At 40.5% G+C, this 21,514-nt stretch overlaps 1 protein-coding gene across 1 annotated transcript in view; it reads left to right on the plus strand.

The window, feature by feature from the left end:
- Positions 1–21,514, plus strand: part of ZC3H7A (zinc finger CCCH-type containing 7A) — a 1,693,893-nt gene that overhangs the window by 656,515 nt on the left and 1,015,864 nt on the right. The window contains exon 5 of the mRNA XM_044089416.1: positions 16,025–16,183. Within this exon, the coding sequence (XP_043945351.1) occupies positions 16,025–16,183 (159 nt within the window). The remainder of the gene's footprint in view (positions 1–16,024; positions 16,184–21,514) is intronic.

Consider the following 21,514-nt stretch of genomic DNA (forward strand, 5'->3'; position numbering starts at 1 on the left):
CATGACATCTCTACCACCTGTCCCCTACCGTGTGTCTCTAAAGAGTAGGTCGTAAACACCCTCTGTAAGGCCAAAAATGCAGCATGAATGGGACCTGATAACATCCCAGGCTGCATCCTACATAGGCTCCAACAAGAATTAGCATCACGATTGGCTGCTCTTTTCAACCACAGTCTAAGCACCGGCTTCATCCCAGCTGAATGGAAAACAGCCACCATTATCCCCCTCTGCAAAGATGATGCTTCTTCTGACCCTGGGAACTACAGACCTATTAGCCTGACTAGCCTTATTTGCAAGGCCATGGAGAGAATCATCATGGACCTTATCAACAAAGATATAGGTAATCTCCAAACACTAGATCCTACCCAGTTTGAATTTGTCAAGGGGAGATCATCTTTGTTAAACCTGGTGGACTTCTTCCAGACAGTCACAAGGACCCTGGACGAGAGGAAATCTGTGCATACAGCCTGCCTAGACCTGGCCAAGACATTTGACACTATCCCTCACTCAGGCATCATTGACAAACTCTCCCAGCTAGACCAAGCTAGACATCAACCCTTATATCGTAAGGTGGGTTGTGAACGGGCTCTCTGATAGAACCCATACAGTCAAAATAGGGGAATCCACCTCCAACAGCAGACCCGTTACCAGAGGTGTTCCACAGGGATCGGTCCTGAGACCTCTACTGTTTGGAATCTATTTCTCTAAGTACAAGCTAAAACCAAGGGACTATGGCTGACAAAGTTTGTTGACGACTGCAAGCTGGGTGTGGTCATAGAATCTCCCAATGATGCCAACATTCTTCAAGAAGGTCTTACGCAAACAAATGATAGGTGCCAAAGTCATGTCCTCAAACCATATGCAAAAAAATGTATTATCATCCCTTTTGGCAAGAGCGATGTTCCAGCAGATTACCACATCAATGTCAATACCCTAAGTAAGCACTCAGTGGTGAGAGATCTGTTCACTCAGGTTGACAGCAACCTTGCCTTTGATCACCAAGTCTCCAGAGCGGTAAGAAGGTCATTCCATGTGACTCACCTCATAAGTAAGGACATTTCTTTGAGAAAAAGTGAAGTCATCGCCTCCCTGTACTTTTCAGTCATTAGGCTAATAATTGAGTACAACGCCCCTTTTGGCATGTAGCTTTCAAAGCACCTGCAGCAATTGGAGAGACCACAGAGGTTCCTCACAAAGAAAATTCAAGGTCTTCAGCAGCTATCCTATATGGATTGACTGAAATCACTGTCACTTTATTCTGTTTCATACAGACTACTAAGAGGCGATCTCTGCCTTGCATATAAGGCGATCTCTGACCCTACATTATTGGAAATGCTATGCATCCGCAAGTCAAATGGCACATAGGTTACTCGCTCTAAAGACCTAAACCTGGTATGTGACATCAATAGAACCTGCTGGAAGGACAGAATTGTCTTCCAGAGGTTACCACACCTTTGGAATAGACTCCCACTTTTCATCAGAGTACCTCACTGGCCCTCTTCAAACACAGTCTGGACGATTGGATGGGTAACCGTAAATTCACCCTGGGGGTTCCATCTGTGTCCCTCTTGGACAGGGGCAATAGGTGCTGATCATGGTAATAAGGGTAAAATTTGGCTAGGCTTGTAACAGCCCTTGGGTCATTAGCCTTGTAACTTCCTATGAACAAGTTTAGTCCATCACCTTTTCTCTCAAAAATTGCCAATTTTTGGAGGAATTATGAGGGATAAAGCAAACTTTTACGCCAAAATCAAAGATGTCCCTGAAAAACTGGGACAGTTGAGAGGTATGAATGGGGCATTAGCTCATTGCAGAGTAAACACACACACATACCTACAAGTAGTTTAGAGAATTGCCAGTTTGCTTGTTTTCATGTGTTCGGGAAATGGAAGCAGATCTATCAAAACCTTTTGTATACTCTTGGGGGGACATGAAGTCTCCACAGAAAAAATGCCCCTTCTTGGACCCAGACTGTAGAACCAAGCTTTGTGAGGCAGGAGCAACAGTAACCTCTGCACCACTGTGCTGCCCTGTAAAGCTGTGGTGTTTTCTTATTGTTTGAAATCTCTTCCCAGGTGCTGAAAAGAAGTATAATTAGCCAAGTTTGGCATTATGATAAAACTCACCATCAGTTACTTGATTTGGTGATACTCTTGTTTATTTGCAGAGGCTTCTCCTTCTAGAATAGCAGACCAGTGTATCAGTGAAGTTGAAAAGTTCGTGCCTGCATCCCTGTGATGGACAGTAATAAACTGCATGCCACCTGACTTGGATGGGACTTTAAACTTTCATTTATTTCAAACATAATTCCTTTTGAAATGAAACAATGTTGTCAACAGTAAGGTGTGCTGTGGGTCTTAATAAATCTAAATTTTACAATACTAAATTGTTTTCAGAATAAGGTGGCCATGTCATTGCCTAACTTTCAGAATGCAGTGATGTTCTTCGTGTTTCACTGTTGCAGTCATTACACTTGGGTTATCCTGCTGGCAGGCTACCCTCAGTCGGCCTGAATTCCAAAGTCTAGGGCCGGCGTCGGTTGCTGTCGCCTCTTCCCTGACGTCAGTGCGCCAGGGGTATAAAAGATGTATCCGACGCCATTTTCTTCAGTCTTTCTTGCCGTGCGGTGCCCGAAGCAGTTCGCAAGAGCCGGTCGGCCAACTCCTGAGATTTTCATGTTCGAATTTCAGATCCGAAGACTTCATTAAAAGCTAAGTACCCCGTTAGGGAAAACTTTTTTCTTGCTCCACACCTATGTCAGAAAAAGTTAATAATTGTATTTCTTGTGGGAAGTAAATACCTCATAAGGATTTTCAGTCTTACTGTATTCCTTGCCTAGGCCCTGACCACAACATTGCTTGTTATCAGTTTTGTGCTAGATTTAACCAGCGCACTATAAAGCGCCGGTACAATTTTGCATTTCACTATTTTGGCAGAAGATTTAATTACACTATGCCGTCGGATAGCCAACCGACTACCGCAATGCACAAGAAACGCAAAGAAAAAGAAAAGGACAGGCATCCGAGGTCTAAAACCGAGGACAAGGCTTCTTCTAAGCCAGTCGCCGGTTCGCCGGCTCTCAGTGAGGCGCTTTCGCAGCCCCTGACTCCCGCTACTTTGGACCCACAGGCCACTATAGACTCCCACGTGGAGTCACCTAGGATGCTGGAAGCTCAAGGTATTGGACCTTCGGAAACTATTCCCTCAGATGGGTCCGGAGCAGCTGAGCAGGCATCAGCTTCTGAGGGTGTTTTCAGACCTACTCAGTTGTACATTAAAGCGACTCCAGCTACAAAGGCAAAGACTAAAGCATCTTTAAAGACAAAGAAACAAGTACAACAGCCTCATGGTCAGGCCTCATGCCCAAAAAACAGATGCTCAAAATGGCTGAAGACTTAATTACTTTGATCAGGGGTTCCCATCCCCCTCCTGATAAGAGGCCTAGGCAAGAGAATATGAATCTTCAGATCAGGTTTCCATTTTTTCTGATCCCTCTTCTGATCAGGAATACTCGCTTCCTCCCTATGAGGATTCTGATGCTGAAGAATCTATCCCTTCAGCCTCTCCTCCTGAGGATTACTCTTTTGGGGAAACCTTGCATACCATGAGGGAACATTTCCACTGGGAGAGCCAAGATTATTCTGAATCTAAGAAAAGGCTCAGAGACTTCCTTTTACTCCCACAACACAGGCCCCTAGCTATTCCGCCTGTGTTAGACATTGTAGATTATGTATTTTCAGAGTCCAGTCTGACCCCTGACTCCTTACCTCCAGCTTCTGTTAAGCCGGACAGGTACTACTCTCATAAATTCCTTTTCAAAAACCCTGCTGCTGACCCAGAAACTATTTCTCAGGGTCCCAAAGGGGTCAAGGCATCCACTGCAAAAAAATCCTACCCCCTCCGACAGGGATTCTAGGGCATTAGACAGATGGGGAAAGAAGATTTACACCTCTGCTACCTTGGCTATAAGGACTTTAAATTGTCAGTTTCATATGCTTAAATATCAGCAATATATTATGCCACTGCTTAAACAGAAAATGTTGATAAATTCTGAAGGTGCAGAAAACAAAGAAATGCAGGATTTATTGCATGCAGCTGAGCAAGTTGGAAAGCATACTTTGCAATGTGGATTTGATTTTTTGGAGGCCTCCTGCAGGGCCGCTGTCTCGGGTTCTGTCATTAGGAGGCATGCTTGGTTAAAGGAACAAAATCTACCAGATCACGTTTAAGCAAAATTATTAGATGCTCCTTTACAGCATGATACTTTGTTTGGTGTTAAAGAAAATGGAGGACAAAGCTAAATCTATGCAAACAGTCAAGGATTTCTTACAGGTACAGCCTCCAAGATTTAGCAGACACTGGCCTACAAAGAATTGGTCCTTTCCAGTGTCAGACAGACCACAAAGGGGCAGATACAGATGCCCAAGAGGCAGATCCCAGCCCCAAGGTTCATACAGGTCTAAACAATGGGGTGCTTCTACCTCCAAAAGTGGATAAGACAAATCACAGCCTTACAGGAAACAGTCCCAATGACTTCCCCCTGCCTGTGCCAAGCACTTATCTTCTGGCAGCACCTTTAGGGGGAAAACTAGCATATTTTTCTCAAAATTGGCACATAATAACCCAGGACAAATGGGTCTTAGACATAGTGTCACAGGGCTACAAGTTTCACTTTCATACCCTGCCAAGGGCAAACGGTTGGCCAGACATATCAAAAAAACCAATGGGCAGAGGCACAAAAACAAGTCTCATCCCTCATGGACATGAGAGACATTCAACAAGTACCAGAACAAGAGCAGGGACAAGGATTTTAGTCAAGACTGTTCTTGGTACCCAGAAAGGACAAAGCCTGGAGACCAATACTGGACCTATCTATTCTAAACACATATCTGGATATACCAAAATTCAAAATGTTGACCTTACAGCAGCTTCTGCCCATGCTGGGCAAGAAGGCTTGGCCTGTGACTTTAGACCTAAAAGAGGCATACCTGCATGTCCCAATCAGACAAACATGCAGAAGATACCTCAGATTCAAAGCTGGCTCAATGCACTACCAATTCTCTGCACTGCCCTTTGACTTATCTACTGTGCCCAGGGTCTTCACAAAGTGCCTGGCACCAGTAATTGCATTCTGCAGACAAAGAGGAATACAAATATATCCTTACTTGAACGATTGCCTTATACAAGCAGAGAACAAGGACATTCTACTACAGCATCTGGCGTTTGTAAAGAGATTACTACCATGCCTAGGGTACACAGTCAACAAACAGAAATCAAAACTAGTACCCTCTCAACAGATAATATTCCTGGGTGCAAGCTTAAATACAACTGACCAGATGGCTTATCTCAAGCCAGACAAATAAAGGCAACTGACTTCCTATTTCAAACTGTTGGCAACAAAGGCCCAGTTATCTGCAAGAAAAATTCTGCAGGCTTTGGGCTTTATGGCATCCTGCATTCTACTAATTCCATATGCAAGACTGCATATGAGGAAACTTCAGTGGTACCTAAAAAGTGTTTGGACACAGCATTTCCAAAGCCTGGAAACAGTAATTACTCTCATTCCCTGCCTGCAACAGGAGTTTTGATGGTGGGCGAAGGCCTGTCACCAGAACAAGGGACAGCCATTCACCTTAACCCCAGCCAGGCAGACACTGACAACGGATGCATCAGATTATGCCTGGGGGCACACATGGCAGGAAAATGTTTTCAAGGCACATGGTCCGCCAACCAAATGCATCTACATATCAATCAAAAAGAGATGCTAGCTGTTCAGAATGCCCTGACAGCCCTCAAGGACCTACTTCATTCGGGACAACTACTGATAATGACAGACAATACCACGGTCATGTGGTGTATAAACAAGCAGGGAGACACTCATTCTTACCCCCTCTGCAGACTAGCCATGACTTTTTGGGACACAGCATTGACTTACCAAGTACATCTGCAGGCACAATTCCTGCCAGGAAAGATAAATACTCTGGCAGACAAACTAAGCAGAAACCTCATGGATCCCCATGAGTGGAAATTGGATCCACAAGTCTTCAACATTATAACAAGGAAATGGGGATGCCCAGACATATACCTATTTGCCTCTCCTCACAACTGCCAACTAAAGAGATTCTGCACAAGGACTTATCACAGACAAGCATGGAAAGTGGATGCCCTATCTTTCAGCTGGAAAAATTTTATTTATTTATTTTATTTTATTTTACATTTGTTGACCGGGCTGGTCCAACTGGATTCATGTCCATTTTCAGCAGAGGCCCAGGAAGAAAAGCTCCAGGTGAAGTACATTAAACATTGAACATTGATCATTATTCATTAAAAGCATTTAACAGTAAAAGAAAGTTACACATAGAGTTGAGAGAAGAAAAAAACATTTTTACAGTGTCTGCAATAAGCAGAATAAGAACATCATGGGGAAAATCAAATTTGAATTTAGTAGTAAGTTTTTGAAAAGATTTGAAGCAAGATAAGTGAGAGTTCTAGGAGCAGAATGCAAGCTAGTCAGGTTTAGAGCAGGGGCAGAGCCAGTGAGTTAGGAGGTGAGTTTTAAGTTGGGATTTGAAGCTGGGAAGAGTGGGGAGAGCAGTGAGGTTGGAAGGAAGGGAGTTCCAGGCTTTTTCAATTGTGTTGGAGAACAAGGAATCACCTGCTAAGTTGTTGGATTTACAGGTAGATATTAGAAGTTTGTTAGAGGAACGCAGACTTTTGAGATTATAATAAGGGCTAATGAGAGTCGTGAGTATAGGGGTGCTGGTAGGTTTGTAGAGGATTTTATGGGCTAAAGAGAGCTGGTGAAATAAGATGAGATTATGCAGTTCTAGCCATCTCAGTTGTTTTAAGTTTAGGCAGTGGTGTGTTCTGAAGGTAGAGCCAGAGGCAAATCTGGCAATACTGTTGTAGGCAACAGTTAGTTTGGAGAGGTTAGTTTTGGACAGATATGTATAGATGGGGGAGGCGTACAGTAGGGTAGAAATCAAATGGGTATGTGCTATGGAGGTTCTGGCAAGTGGTGTAAGAAATGGTTTAATTTTAAACAAGGAGCCAAGTTTTCTGTTGACTAGTTTTATTGTGCTGTTAACGTGAGAGTCAAAGCATAGGTTGTTGTCTATCTCTACTCCGAGGAGCTTGGTGGAGGGGTCAGGAGATATGTAGGTGCCATTATTAAAGACAGAGAAATTGAGTGGAGAGGATTTTCGGGTGGGGGAGAAAAGTAATAGTTTGGTTTTCTTGGGGTTTAATATTAGGCATCTATTTAAGAACCATTTTTCAACATTTTGGAAAGTCTGTTGGGTGATAGAGTGCAATTCAGAGGGGGAATGGCAGAACAAATCAAAGTAGAATCATCAGCATATTGTATACAGGTAGCAGAGGACAGACTGGTATGCAGATCATTGATGAAGATTGAGAACAGAAGGGGGCCCAGTATTGATCCTTGGGGGACTCCAAGGGTAATAGGTAGTAAGTTGGATAAGCTGTTTTCCCAGCGCACTGCCGGTTGTCTTTTAAGAAGATATGATTTGAACCATTTTATTGCACCAAAGTCAAGAGCAAAAGTTTTAAGTAAGTTTAATAGTATCTGGTGGTTGACCATATCAAAAGCTTTGGATAGGTCAATAATGAGACCAGAGGTTAGTATGTTATTGTTCCATTTTTTGTTGATACAGTCAGTAAAGGAAAGAAGGGCTGAGGTGGTGCTGTGGTAAGGCCTGAAGCCATGTTGACAGTCAGCTAGTAGGTTGTAGTTTAATAGGTGTTTAAGAAGTTGTTTTTGGATGCATTTCTCCATGATTTTAGCTAAGGGGGAGAGTAAGGCTATTGGACATTAGTTTGAGAGTTGTGTAGAGGTCCCTCCTTTATGCAGGGGAATGATATGTGAAATTTTCCAAAGTGAAGGAATGCAGCCTTCAACAATGGTTCTGTTAATCAGAATGGAAATGGGATAGGCTAATGGATTGGCTGCAATTTTTAGAAACTGAGCTGGTAAAAGGTCAGCAGAAGGCGAGGAGATTTTAAGTTTGTGGAGAAGAGAACAAATAAGTGAAGTGAGTACAAGTTGCAGTTGAAAGGTGGGAATGGAAGTGTTAGTAGAGTGGGACTGAGAGGAGATATTAGGGGCTAGTTGGTTAGCTAGAGACTGAACAGTTTCAGTGAAGAAGGTATTGAAGGCATCAGCAGTTTGTTTTGAGTTGTTTTTGGAAGTGCCTAGGGGGTGTGGGGTGTCATTGTGGCCAGGCTTTAGGAGAGAGTTTACGCCTGCCCAGAACTTTGGCGGATTATGTTGGTTGGTTTGTTGTAAATGGCAGTAATAGTTTCTTTTATTCAGTAGTACAGCTTTTTTAGTGGAGTTTCTCATTTGTCTAAAGTTAAGTTGGTCAGAGGGATCTTTTGTGCTACGAAATTTGGTCCAGAGTTTATTTTTCAGGAGAATTTTATCTCGTGTATCTTTTGAGAGCCAAGGGGCAGGTTTTGATTTAATTCTAATATATCTTAAGGGAGCGTGAGAGTCTAGAATAGAAAGGAACCTGGAAATGAAGTACAATACAGCTTCATCCAGTGGCAGTTGTTTAAGAGGAGACCAGTTGCATGCATTTAGTTCTATAAGGAAGCTTTCAGGGTTAAAGTTTTTAATTTGATCTGACCATTTTGTATTTGGTTAGGTTAGGGGAGGTAGTGTTATGTCTGATTAGATAAGTGAGGGGGTGGTCGCTTAAATCATCAGGTGGTGTCCCTACTGTATAAGTTTGGGAGTGACTGTTTATTAGAATCCAGTCCAATATGCTTTCTTTGTTGTTAGTTTTGTTAGTTCTGGTTGGGGTTTGAATGGTTTGTGAAAAGCCGTGAAGATTTAGGAGGGTGGGAGGGTCTGCAGAGTTACAAGTTTTACAGTCTATATTAGCATCACCTAGCACTATGGTTTCTTGTAGGAACTGAGTCGAAAGCCAGCTGAGGATCTCTTCTAAGGAACTAATATTATTTCCAGGGGGAAGATAGGTGCAGATTATATTGATGGCTTTGTGTGTATTAAGTTGCAGCTTGGAGGTAAGGATTTCAGCATTACTTATAGAGGGGGGTTGTTCATGTTTGATAGTAATTTGCATGCCTGTTTTGTAGAGAATAGCTATCCCTCCACCCTTTTTAGCTATGTGGTCTAGTCTGAGGATATTGTAGCCAGGGGGAGTAATTTCATTGTCTAGGGTAGTAGGTTTGAGCCATGTTTCTGATAGGCAAAGGATGTCGAAAGCATGTATGTCTAGTAGTGCATGGAGGTGAGCGATTTTATTATTAATGCTGCAGATGTTAAGGTGAGCTATGGAGAGAGAGTTAGGGGGTTTAGAGGGAAGTCAAGGCTAGAAGGAGGGGAGCTTGAGGGTTTTTGAGTAGCATAGTTGTTAGGACCAGGGTTTGGATAAATGTCACCTGCTAGAATTGAGAGGAGAAGTGTTTTTATTAGGTCTGAGGGTTTGGTGAAGAGCTGCAAGGATTTTTTGTTAACCTGATTGTAGTAGGAGATGTGGAACTTTCTGTGATACTTTGCTTGAAGGTAGGATGGAGCAGAGATTATGTTAGAGAAAGGTTTGAAAGTGTTTTGAGTAGGTGAGCTCATGTGTTGATTGAGGGAGTGTGGATATTTCAGGCTAAGATGTTCATATGAGGTTAGGAGGTAGGGCAACAATAGGAAAGGAAAAAAACAGAGAAAAAGAGTGTATGTTTGAAATAAGAAGAGCTAAGTAGAGGAGGCATAGTGCTAAGGAGGATTGAGCAGGAGAAGAAGGGAAGTAGAATTGGAAATACAAACAGGAAGGAGGGAGAGGTTGTGTGAGTTGAATTAGCACAGGTGGATAGGTTTTGGATTTCAAAAAAAGGGCAGGGGTAAAGTGTGATTGGATAGGAAGTGAAGACAAAAAAGGGAGGAGGGGTAAAGTGTGATTAGAGAGGAAAGGAGGTGGGAGTGATTAGGGAAGTATAAGTCTAGGAGTAGTGGGGGCGGGTGGAAATTGGGGGCAGGGTAGGGGAGCAGAATGAGGCCGAAGGGCGAATGGAGCGGATAGAGACAAGTAAGTGAAGAGATATCAGCAAAACCAATCTGTGAGTAGCTTACCACAGTGTAACTTTCAGTTGATGCAGGTAAGTAATGTGGGTAAGAGACAGTTAGTAGTGATAGTACTGGATACCAGAAGGCACGTGTGCAGTAAAGTAATTGAGTGGGAAAAAGAGGGCTGGAAGGGGCTCTAAGACTGGGCAGTAACAGTTTCCTTAGGCTTCCTTGTAAGTTTAGGAACTAGATCACTATTTCAGTTTCGGTTCAATTCTAGGGAGAGCAGATAGGCGAAGTAGGAGCTGGCCTAGTGTAGAGGGCCACCTAATGGGCAAAACTATATTTACAGCCAAGGACTGGAGAACAGGGACGTGGGTAAAAGGAAGGAAAGGCTTTATAGTCAGTTATAGGAGATAGTGCAAGGATAAGAAGAGTATAACTATTAAGGGATAGTGTGGGGGTATGGCTGCTGGGGTATTCTGGCAAGGTAGCACGCTTGATAGAATACACAGGTTACAAGGCAAATACAGTTTTTATCATTGGGTTAGGTTAGCGCTTACTTTCTTGCCTCCTTGGTAGCAGGGTTCTTAATCAGAACGGCAAGATAAATTCTGTAAAGTTTAGATGGTTTTAAAAGTTTGCAGGGGTCCTTTCACCAGGTAGTTAGACTCTCAAATTCTAGTGTAGGATAGTTAAGTTAAACCTAAGGATGGTGGGGAGAACAGACAAAAAGATGGGGTAAGAAAAAACGCAGTTTATGCAGAAATTAGGGTAGTGAACACAGTATCATACTTAGAAATACACGCATACAATTTGAAGTTAAAAGGTAAGGCAATTGGCAAGTCCAAGCAACTGTATCTGAGTGAGAGAGACAATAGTACTTTTTAACATACAAGGGATTGGGTAGAGATCCAGTAGATTAATACAGTCTATTAACACTAATTAAGCCTAGCTAAGACTGTCTTTTACATGTACATCTGTGATCTACTAGGTAGGATATAATAAACAGTGAGCTCTGAGTCTATTAGCAACCTAAGGCTCAGTTGGTAGCAACCCTTGAGATGTTACATTTGAAATTGTATCCTTTATAGCGACAACACTAGTACAGGTAGATAAAATAGCATTACAGTTCAGTAAACCTTTTCCACATTACATAGAAGAAAAATATGCTTATAGTGTTAAATGAGTCAGGATGTTACAATAAGAAGCAAATGATAGCAGCATGTATCAGTACAGTTCAGTTAAATTATTTCCACATTGTGTAGAAGAAAAATAAGCGTATTTTAATAAAAATAACCTTATTTTGTTAATTGAATCAAATTGTTAAAATAAAAAGCAAACGCCAGCAGCATTTATCAGCACTCATGTAAGTCTGAGGTACCGTAAGCACTTCACCACTTAAGTAATTGCTTCACATGTGTTAAGGGGAACAGACAGGAAAGCAACAGCTTGTTGTTTCCGTATGGGGGTTTAGGCTAGCATCACCAATAGGAAAAAGAGAGCTCTGAGGCTCTGTTCAGCTTCCTCGCTGCCCCAGGCAATGTAAGTGAAACAGCGCTAATCTGAATCTGATAATGCCCCGACTATTCTCTGGTAAGAGTTAAGTAAAATGTGCCCAGTTCCTGATATTAAGGGGGGAATTACACAGCACTGGGAGACTTCTACTATATTAAACAGAGTTCCGTTCGCCTTTACTGAACACTCCAATCTCAACAAAGGTAATTAGTACCTGGTATCAGTTTTGTGAGATGATCCTTGGCGCGCAGTTACCTCAAAGCTTTGGGCTTTCGTCGTTGTGGTTCAGTGTAACAGCTAGCACCTAAGATTAATTCACTTAAACAGAGAAAAAAAGAGATATATTAGAAAGAGTTTTGTGGAAGAATGCTATCGCTTCTCAGATAGCCTGTAGGGAGTTATAGTGAGATAACATGCTCGTATTAATGTGAGGAAAACATAACAGTATTTGCCTTTCCTCCACTGCCTCTCCTCCCCAAGGTACTCCTAAAGGTCAGACAAGAGAAGCCAAAAATGATACTGATTGCCCCAGACTGGCCCCGCCAGTACTGGTATCCAGTCCTAAGGAACTTGTCTCAGTGCCCAGCCTGGACCTTACCTCAAATACCTCACCTACTGTCCCAACAAAACAATCAGATCCTGCACAGCCAACTCAAGACCTTAAATCTGGCAGCATGGCAGATAATGTAGTCATACAAAACACACCTCTCACTAAAGTGGTGATGGATGTCATTTTTGAGGCCAGGAGGCCTAGTACTAGAAAATTTTATGCTGGAAAATGGAAGATTCTGTACCTGGAACCAGGCACAAGGAATTGACACAGCAGTACCAAATATTCCTCAGATTTTGCAATACTTAACTGAGATGCTGGACAAAGGCCTATCATTTTCATCAATTAAAATTCATGCGTCTGCCATTTCGGCTCATTACAATGCAGAGCCACCAATCTTTTCTCATCCTTTGTTAAGGCAATACCTCAGAGGAGCCAAAAACTTAAGGCCTCCAAGGAGATCACCAGTACCTGCATGGGACCTCAATTATGTTTTGGAAAAACTCACTCTGCCCCCTTTTGAGCCAGTCGCTACACTGATATAAAGTTTTTATCTTGGAAAACAGCTCTACTCATAGCAATAACCTCTGCAAGACGAATCTCAGAGCTACATGCACTCATGGCTGTGGAACCTTTTATCATTTTTTTATCCAGACAGGGTTTCTCTGAGGACAAACCCGACATTTATGCCTAAGGTAGTGTCCAGTGTGGCCCTTAATCAAACTATTCATCAAATTAATAATGAATACCTTTAATAATGAATACTTTGTCACAATGTTTTTACCTTTAATAATGAATACTTCCTTCAAATTAAAGGAGTAGCTATGGGCACATCTTGTGCAAACTCTTATGCTAACCTTGTGTTAGCATATTGGGAGAATACGTATGTTTTAGAACATTTGGCTTACTCCACTTCTATAAAATATTATAAACGTTTTGTGGATGACCTTTTTTTTTAATTTGGGGAGGCACATTAGAGCTCCTGAAAGAGTTTGTTCTATATATTAATGGAACTACCACATTTCTTAGGTTGACTGAAATGTATTCACATAACACAATTGATTTTTTAGATGTGACATTGAGCAAAAAAGACAATACTCTAGAAACAGAAGTATTTAGGAAGGCATCTAGGAAGAATGCTATTCTTCACAGAAGTAGCATGCATCCCCCCCATATACATAAAAACATTGTAAATAATCAGGTGAAACGTTTTTCTAACATAACTAGTGATGATTTGGTTTTTTCTAATGCATTAAAAACTATAGAAAGTGATTTTAGAGATAGAGGCTATTGCAATAGAGATATGTGTTCACTGGATACTTTCGAACGTACACATCTAGGACGTCCTTTTATTAAAAAACAAGGCAGTATAGATGAGAGACCTATAGTGAGGAATAATGATAAGAGGAGACTAGTGATACCCTTTACTAATAATAATACTTCTATTGTCAACATTATTAAGAGACATTGGAATATTCTACAGTTAGATGATGGTATAAAAGACTTAGTGGGTGAGAAACCATCTTTTAGCTATAAGAATACTAAATCTTTGAAACGTATGCTTTGTTATGAGAGAGTGCCTAAAAATAAGATCTCTGAGAGAAAGGGTACATTTGCATGTCGCTCTTGCAACCAGTGTATATATATAATGAAATCTAATGTTTTTATACATCCAGACACTGGTGTTAAATATGAGTACAATGAATACGCTGATTGCAAGTCAAGAAATGTGATTTATTTAGCATCCTGCATAAAATGTTATTGTTTCTATATAGGAAAGACTAATAGAACTTTAAGAGAAAGGATACGAGAGCATTTGTATGCTATACATAGAGAGAATGAAGGGAATGCCCTAGCCAAGCATGTACTACAAAATGACACCACACATGCCTTTAGATTTTTAGTAATAGGACAGTTAACGGAGACAGAAAGACTTGGTAATATTGGCAATAAGACAGAAAAAGCTGAGGCAAAGTGGATAATTAAGCTATCTGCGAATAAAGGTCATGGTCTCAATGATAAATTTTCATTCAGACCATTTTTATTAGATAAACCTTTGGAACATTGAACAGTAGTAATATGTTTCATTATCTAATATATGTTTTAGTATGTTTCAACATTTTACTTCTACTATTCATTTATTAGCATGAGATTTTTAGGATATATATATTTATATATTTTATTTTATGTAATTTTTATGGAAAGGAAATGATGTATTTTTGTAACTTGCATGTGACTTGCTAATGTGATTTTCATTGGTGTTTTACTTATATATAAGTTGATTCAAATTTTTATGGTTTGTGGAAGTCTGATGAAGCGTTCTGAGCAATGTGAAAGCGCTTACTTATTCGAATAAAGGACTTGTCTTTTCATTCATCTGGTTTGCTTCGTTTGTTGTGGAGTATCAACCTCTTCTGATTTTGGATTTGTGCTTTTTTTGGGAGGTGATACCTTACCCTGACAGTGTTCTTTTCTTGCTAAACTATTCATCTGCCTACTTTTTATCCAAACCCACAGAATAAGGGGGAGAGAATTCTGCATTCTTTGGACATGCACAGACAGCTACGCTTCTACTTGAACAGAACCAAAGCTTTCAGAAAGACTGAGCAACTACTAGTGTCATATGCTGCAGGATCACAAGGAAAAGCTATCTCAAAGCAGACTGTTTCAAAGTGGATAGGCCACTGCATTCGTTTCTGCTATTCACAACATGGCAAGCCAGTGCCTAAGGGCATTAGGCCACATTCAACCAGAGCAGCAGCCACTAAAGCAGCCTTCCTCAGGGGAGTACCAACCAAAGACATTTTAGAGGCTGCTACCTGGGGTTCAGTGCACACCTTTACAAAGCACTATCATTTACCACTCTACTCTAAATCCAGGGCAGGCTTTGCCACTGCAGTTCTGCAGGGCCTCATAGCCGCTCCTAATGCTGTTTAGCTACAGCCTCCCAACCATAGTTTTGGGATTCAACCCAAGTGTAATGACTGCAACAGTGAAACATGAAGAACATAGTACAGTTGTGTACACTTACCATAAATGTAGATGTTCGAGTGTATTCGCTCTTGCAGTCCAGGTTACCCACCCACCATCCCCCATCTCTTTTTCCTGGAACTTAGCTGCACTTCTCTAATCTATACAACCTATGTGGTGTATTTGCTTGTAGATGAAGGTATAATATATTTTGTTGCATGCTTGTTTTATTGGCATATTTTTAGCCTTCCCTTTTGGGGGCACCTGACATCTGGGGCAAGAAAAACTGAAGAAAATGGCGTCGGATGCATCTTTTATACCCCTGACGCACTGACGTCAGGGAAGAGGCGACAGCAACCGACGCCGGACCTAGACTTTGGAATACAGGCCGACTGAGGGTAGCCTGCCAGCAGGATAACCCAAGTGTAATGACTGCAACAGTGAATACACTCGAACATCTACATTTATGGTACGTGTACACAACTGTACTTTCTTGCTTCAGGATGTGTATCCCCAATCATTCAGATCAGTAAAATGTGTTTTAAGTTAATTCCATTTGTAAACTGAGCCACTGCCCCACTTAACCCCCATCTGATTATTTATAAATGAGAAGAGTGTTAAGGGGTTCACCCCCTTACAAACTGAAGTAATGTAAAATGCAGTCTTCCAGTGTGTGGTAGCAATATGTTTTATGAACTTAAGTAACTCTGTCAAGCAGCTAGAGTCACATAAAGGAGTATAAGTTACTTTTCTTATAGACTACATGCCTAGGTTTTGTTTACAAATGTGCAAGAACACCTGGAAAGAGCGTACCCTGTCTTATGCATTTTGGTTTTGCATGCTGATTAATAAAGTGTTGTAAAGTTGTATGTGAAGTATGCATAAGTGACTTTTTTTGCAATTAATTTTTTAATTCTGCTTTTGCCCATTTTTTTCCCATTTAGGAAAAGCATGATAAGGTATTAGAAGACTGTGATAACGCTTTGAAGTTAAATGGCAACAATTATAGAGCCCAGTATAGGAAATCCAAGTCCCTGAAAGAACTGGAAAAATACAAGGAAGCTTATGACATCATACTGAAATGTGCATTGGCTGTGCCACAGGTAAGAAAGTAGTGCTACGTTTGCTATGTGCAGTAACAAATTAAAAAAAAAAAGTTACAACTTAACTGGCTTACTGGTGTGATCACAGTACATACCTAGGGATATGTACTAAGTTTTGCCCTAATTAACTAAATTGAGTGTTATCTTCTTTCCAAAAAACAGTTGTAGGCTTTTTAAATGTCTATCTATGAAACTGGTGGTTATAAGTCATGGATCTTGGATTAAATATTGAAATGCAGATTGAGACAATACCGGAAATCTTTGCTTCAGTCAACCAGTTTCTAATGCTTTTAGCCTGTATGCTTTTGTTTATACTGTTCCATCATCTTGGCCCCATGTCCAATTGTAAACAAGCAAGTAAGTATAAAGCCCTGCATCTATAGTTGTTTATTGTGAGTACTCCCTGCATCCCAACCATTTTCTCATTTTCTTCATCTTATTATGGTGCTGCAGGTATTGAGTTATGAAAGATATTGGTAATACCCCTGTTGTTCCTGTCTAGGAAACCAGGGTCTGTTTAGCCAGTTCTGTGAATGCCCTGTAGCTAGGACAGACATGAACTGGCCAGAAATTGCCTGTTCGAATTACAGTTTTTAGCAAGTTCTTCATGTCACACTTTTATCAGCATTGTCAATATATGAGAATATTTCTCCTTACTCTTTTGAGTTTGTATCAATCCTGAAGTTTATTAATTTAAAAGCAAAAGTGCAGGAGCCCAGCCCCCACAACATGTGTTTGAGTATGTGTCTTTGTGGTGGTGCCTTCATCTAAAAATACACAAAATCTCAAAATGTGACTTCAGAAGCCTTCTGCATTTGGTAGCTGTTTTGGAATTTTTCTTCTGATCTCAATTCTGCATTTTATTTTGCCATTCCTAGGCTTAAAGGCATGCATTCCACCTGTCAGAGCATGCTATAAGATTACACACAAGACTTAGGGAGCATGTCTAGCCCCATCATTACTTAGTTGTGTTTTTTATTGTCAGTTGTATAGTTTTTATCTTTATTCTAATGTTTATTGTGGAAAAGTCCTTGCAGTTGATATGTAAGAAACTGAAACCTTCCGGTGGCCCTGTAGTCACCAGGTCAAGACTAAGGCTCTGGATCAGCAGTGTTGTCTTCTCGGGTCCCTATTAATTTGACGAAACTTTAGCTTGTCAAACTGCAAAAGATCAACAGCTAAAGATCGAAACGTCCAAACCAAGAACGATCAGTTAAGCAAATCTTTTCCCATGGAAAGAATTTGCTTGGCCGTTGCACAAAACAAAAACCTTTCACCCTAAATTAAGTGGGGGGCTTTGCACCCCCCCCAACTAAATATACTTAACTCTGAGATCACTCCACATCGGGGAAAGGGCAAATTCCAGTTAACGGCCAAGCAATTTCTTTCCCTGAGAAAAAATACGCTTAGCTGGCCGTTCGCAGTTTGTCTCTTTCAATCTTTAGCTGTCGATCTTTTATAGTTCGACAAGCAAAAGCCTAGTTGAATTCATAGGGACCCGTCTTCTCTTTGGTGGGACGAGCATAAGTGGTAACATTTCATTCTTGCTACCAATAGACAATGAAGGGAGAAATTTGAGGCCTAGGTCACTTCTTTGAAGATTGTGTTTATTGAATGTGTTCTGTTCAGTGACAGTCAAGACTGTCCTGTGTATAATCTCAGGTAGTGGCAGAGCACTGAGAGATGTGGAGCGAAACAGACTAGACATTGGTGATGTCATCCTCCTACCAAGGATTTCCATGAGTCTGGCTTACATTCCTTCCATGTCACCAGCTTCCCATTGAATAGCAAGAGGTGGCATCTTCTTTTGTAGCTGGGTGGGGGGTTTCTGGGTGTTCAGCATCTTCCCTCCTTCTTTTGAACATCCAGAACATTCTCAAGGCTGGCCTGCTCTGATGGAGTAGACATTCAAGCCTCCCTGCACATGCTTTGTGATGACGTTTAAGTCTTCTTCTCAGGTCTTTCCTCAAATACAGTAAGGTTTGCTAGACAGGGTAAAGAAAGTAGCTCCCTTGGATCTTCTTGCATTTGTAGGGCCCTCAGTGTAGCCCCATATGGTAGGTGTTTGCCTGTTGTTGTATTTCTTATGAGATACAGCCTTGTGAGTTTGGGAAGGCATCTTCAGAAAATGTGGGCTGGTGCCAGTTATTAGCCATGCTTTATTCTTAGTTGTCCCTTTGACACCTCCAGTGAATCCTCCACTTTTGTGCCCAATAAGGAGTCCGAGCCTTTGGACAGAATGGGCAGGAAAGTCTGATAGCTTAGCTCTAGTTAGTTGAGGGTTTGTGCTGTTAGTGAGCTTCTTCTGTGATCTAATGTTTAGCTCCTTCTTGCTTACACTGAGTCTGAGGAAGTCAGTTAATCAGAAAGCACTGTTAGGTCACATTTGAAAGAGAGACTTCTACCTAGTGGGTTTACATGATTAGCAAATTAAAAAAAAGTGATTCCCCTTTACCACACTGGAGCTTAGTTCCATTAACTGTTGAACTCACCTGCTGTATTATCTTCTTCCCTAGTGGGTAAGGCTCTAGGAGAAGACTGAAGGTTTTTAACTGTCTGTTGTTTTTTTTACCCGGATTGTCTGGAAGTGGAGATCCTCATCGAGTTTTCTGGTAATGCAAGTGAAGGTCTTGTAGTTTTTTCTATGGATAAGCAATATCCATTCATTATGTCAGCTCATTAACAAACCTACTGCCTGCTTGCATCTGCCTCACCTGCTGATGATTGGCTCAGTGGCTTGACTGATGGTGAAGTAACCAGTCGGAAAGCAGTAACGCAGATAAGCCCAGAAATTTTAAACAATAATAACAGGGGCTTTCTTTGCATCTTGATTGTATAAAAGAAAGTTGTTGATTCTTTAGAGTGGCTGGAGATTGTGTCTGTGTGCAGTTAGTTGCTGACAGATTAATTTGCAGTCATGTTGCTTAATCTTTGTTGAAGAATTCTGGACAAAGTATTACTCGATAATTGTTTTCAAAAGTTAGAAGAATAACAGGCTCTGTGTTCACATGTATTTTCTGGACATTAAGAATTATGAATCTGTAATGCTTGGCAATATTGATTGACTATACTCAATTATTTATCAGAAAAATCAAACATTTTAAAAGATCAGGGCAAAATATGAGACAAAACTTGTGGCAGTTGAGCGATAAGGACTAAAACAGAAACCTCAGTCACAGTAGGGGGAATTACAGTACATGTGAATCAGCATGTTACAAGGAAAGGTAAGACATTCTTTACTATTATTTTTAATGATAAGACAAGAAAGCACTGAGTATTTATACATTTATGAATAAATAAACGAGTTTCAAATTGGAATGTGTGCATAATAGCTTAGTATCTTCACTCAAGAAGGATCTGAATTGCCTGTAGAAAGGCCTTGTTAAGTTTAATTCTGGTGGCTGCCAAAAAAGCAATTAGTAGAAAATGGAAATCAAAATCTAAATCAACTCTAATTAAAGTAGCGAATATTTTAACACAGGTAAAAGAACAGGAAGTGGAATCTTGAAAAGGGTAGGAGTAAATTACTTAGAAAAAAATGGAAATTGTGGGAACAATTGTTTGTTTGTTTGTGTCTTTTGGCTTTTCCCGGTTAGGGGTCGCCACAGCGGAACTCTGGTCCGCTAATGATTGGCAGTTGATTTTTACGTACCGGCTTGCCAGGCCTGACGCACAACCTTCAACGAAGCTACGACCATTCACGCATGTCTCCATGCAGAAGACGCTCTAGCTGAGAATCAAACCGGACAGCGTCTTACTGTGAGGCGACAACACTACCGCAACACCACCACCACGGATACAACATGCAGAAAAATGTTTTGGAGGAGAAATTAAGTTTAAGGGAAGGCAGCAATTGAATGATTTATATAATATTGCTTAGCTTATATGATGTATAACAACAGAAGTGACTTATGTTTGTAAATGTACGTTTGCCTATGCCACAAGTGATAATTCAATAAATGTGTTGAAAAATATCTTAGCTCAAGAATATGGGATAAAGCCAAAAAAATAATGATGGACAAGGCCCAAAAAAGGGACACATTTTAAATATTTCTCTAATATCTTTTTAAAATTGCTAGAATGACATTATTTGCATCAGTGTGCATTTTCTAAAAGATACAGTACACTTCACTTCTTAGTCTTGGTATTCCAGCTCTCTGTAGTCTTATTTTACAACATAGCTTTTATATTAAATTTCTACACCTCCTGTAGACAAGAAAAGAAACTGCTTGAAGTAGTACAGTTGAACAATGAAAATTAGTCCAAATATGTTTTTTTGCCACCTTTTTGCTATCACTTGTTTCCTTACCTACTACATTGTATTAATGTTTCTTTTGCTGTATATTTTTCTCTTACTTATACTACAAAGGATATTTTGATGAATGTTTGTGTTGTACATTACTGTATTATTTAACTTGTTTTGCTTATAATTGTACTGTGGAGCTTTTCTCCCTGAGCCTTCGCTGAAAAAGGGCAAAGGCCCAGTCAGATTATCCCAGTCATCAAATGTCAGATAGATAATTAAATAAATATGAAGTCTAACTCTCAAATGTCTGTCATCATTTAGTAAATGCAAATTGTCAACAGTTTTCTGAAAACCACAAATTTTACGAAGAGCACAACAAACATGTAAGTCAAAATCAGGGACAGTTTGGACTGCTCTAGCTGTAGAGACTGTTGCTGGGCTCTGTTTAGGGCATTTTTATTGGATAATTTGAACTTTGGCTGTTTCCTTTTTTTATGTTTTAATAAGCCTGTGTTTGAACCAGTTTGTGCTTCTTTGGTCAAAGCTGCAGTGAATTAGACCTTCTGCCCTTGCTGTACTGTTTTCCAAATACCTTCTGAGAGACTACAAAAGATAAGTGCTTATTTTCAACTGTTTTCTGCATTTTCTGATTAACTAAAACAATATTTGCTGCATATCTGTTTGTTTAAATTGTGCAACTGTATTTTATTGCATTTTTAGATTGTCTGCTAATTGAATTCCTCTTACAACTCTAGTTAATGTTCATCTGCTTGTTTTGTTCATTTTACTTGTTGGCTGCACTTGAAAAACAATAGCATAGACCAAGTTCAGGTGTTTGCTGAATCTAGTACTGTTTATGATCTTTGGAGCTTGTAAAACAGTTAATCGTTTATTTGGAGAGGTCCCTCCCCCATGCACTCATGGGAGGAAGGTACGGTTTGGAGTGATACAGCTAGAGTTACTGTTGCAGGGCTCTTTTTGGCATTTTGATTGGATAATTTCAGCTTTGGCTGTTTCTTGTTTTTCTCTAGTAAAAAGCCTGTGTTTGAACTGGTTTATGCTTGTTTGCACATCTTGCAGGATCA

The sequence above is a fragment of the Protopterus annectens genome, chromosome 12.part0, assembly GCF_019279795.1.
Source record: "Protopterus annectens isolate FY-2018-M chromosome 12.part0, PAN1.0, whole genome shotgun sequence".
Classification (NCBI taxonomy): domain Eukaryota; kingdom Metazoa; phylum Chordata; order Ceratodontiformes; family Protopteridae; genus Protopterus; species Protopterus annectens.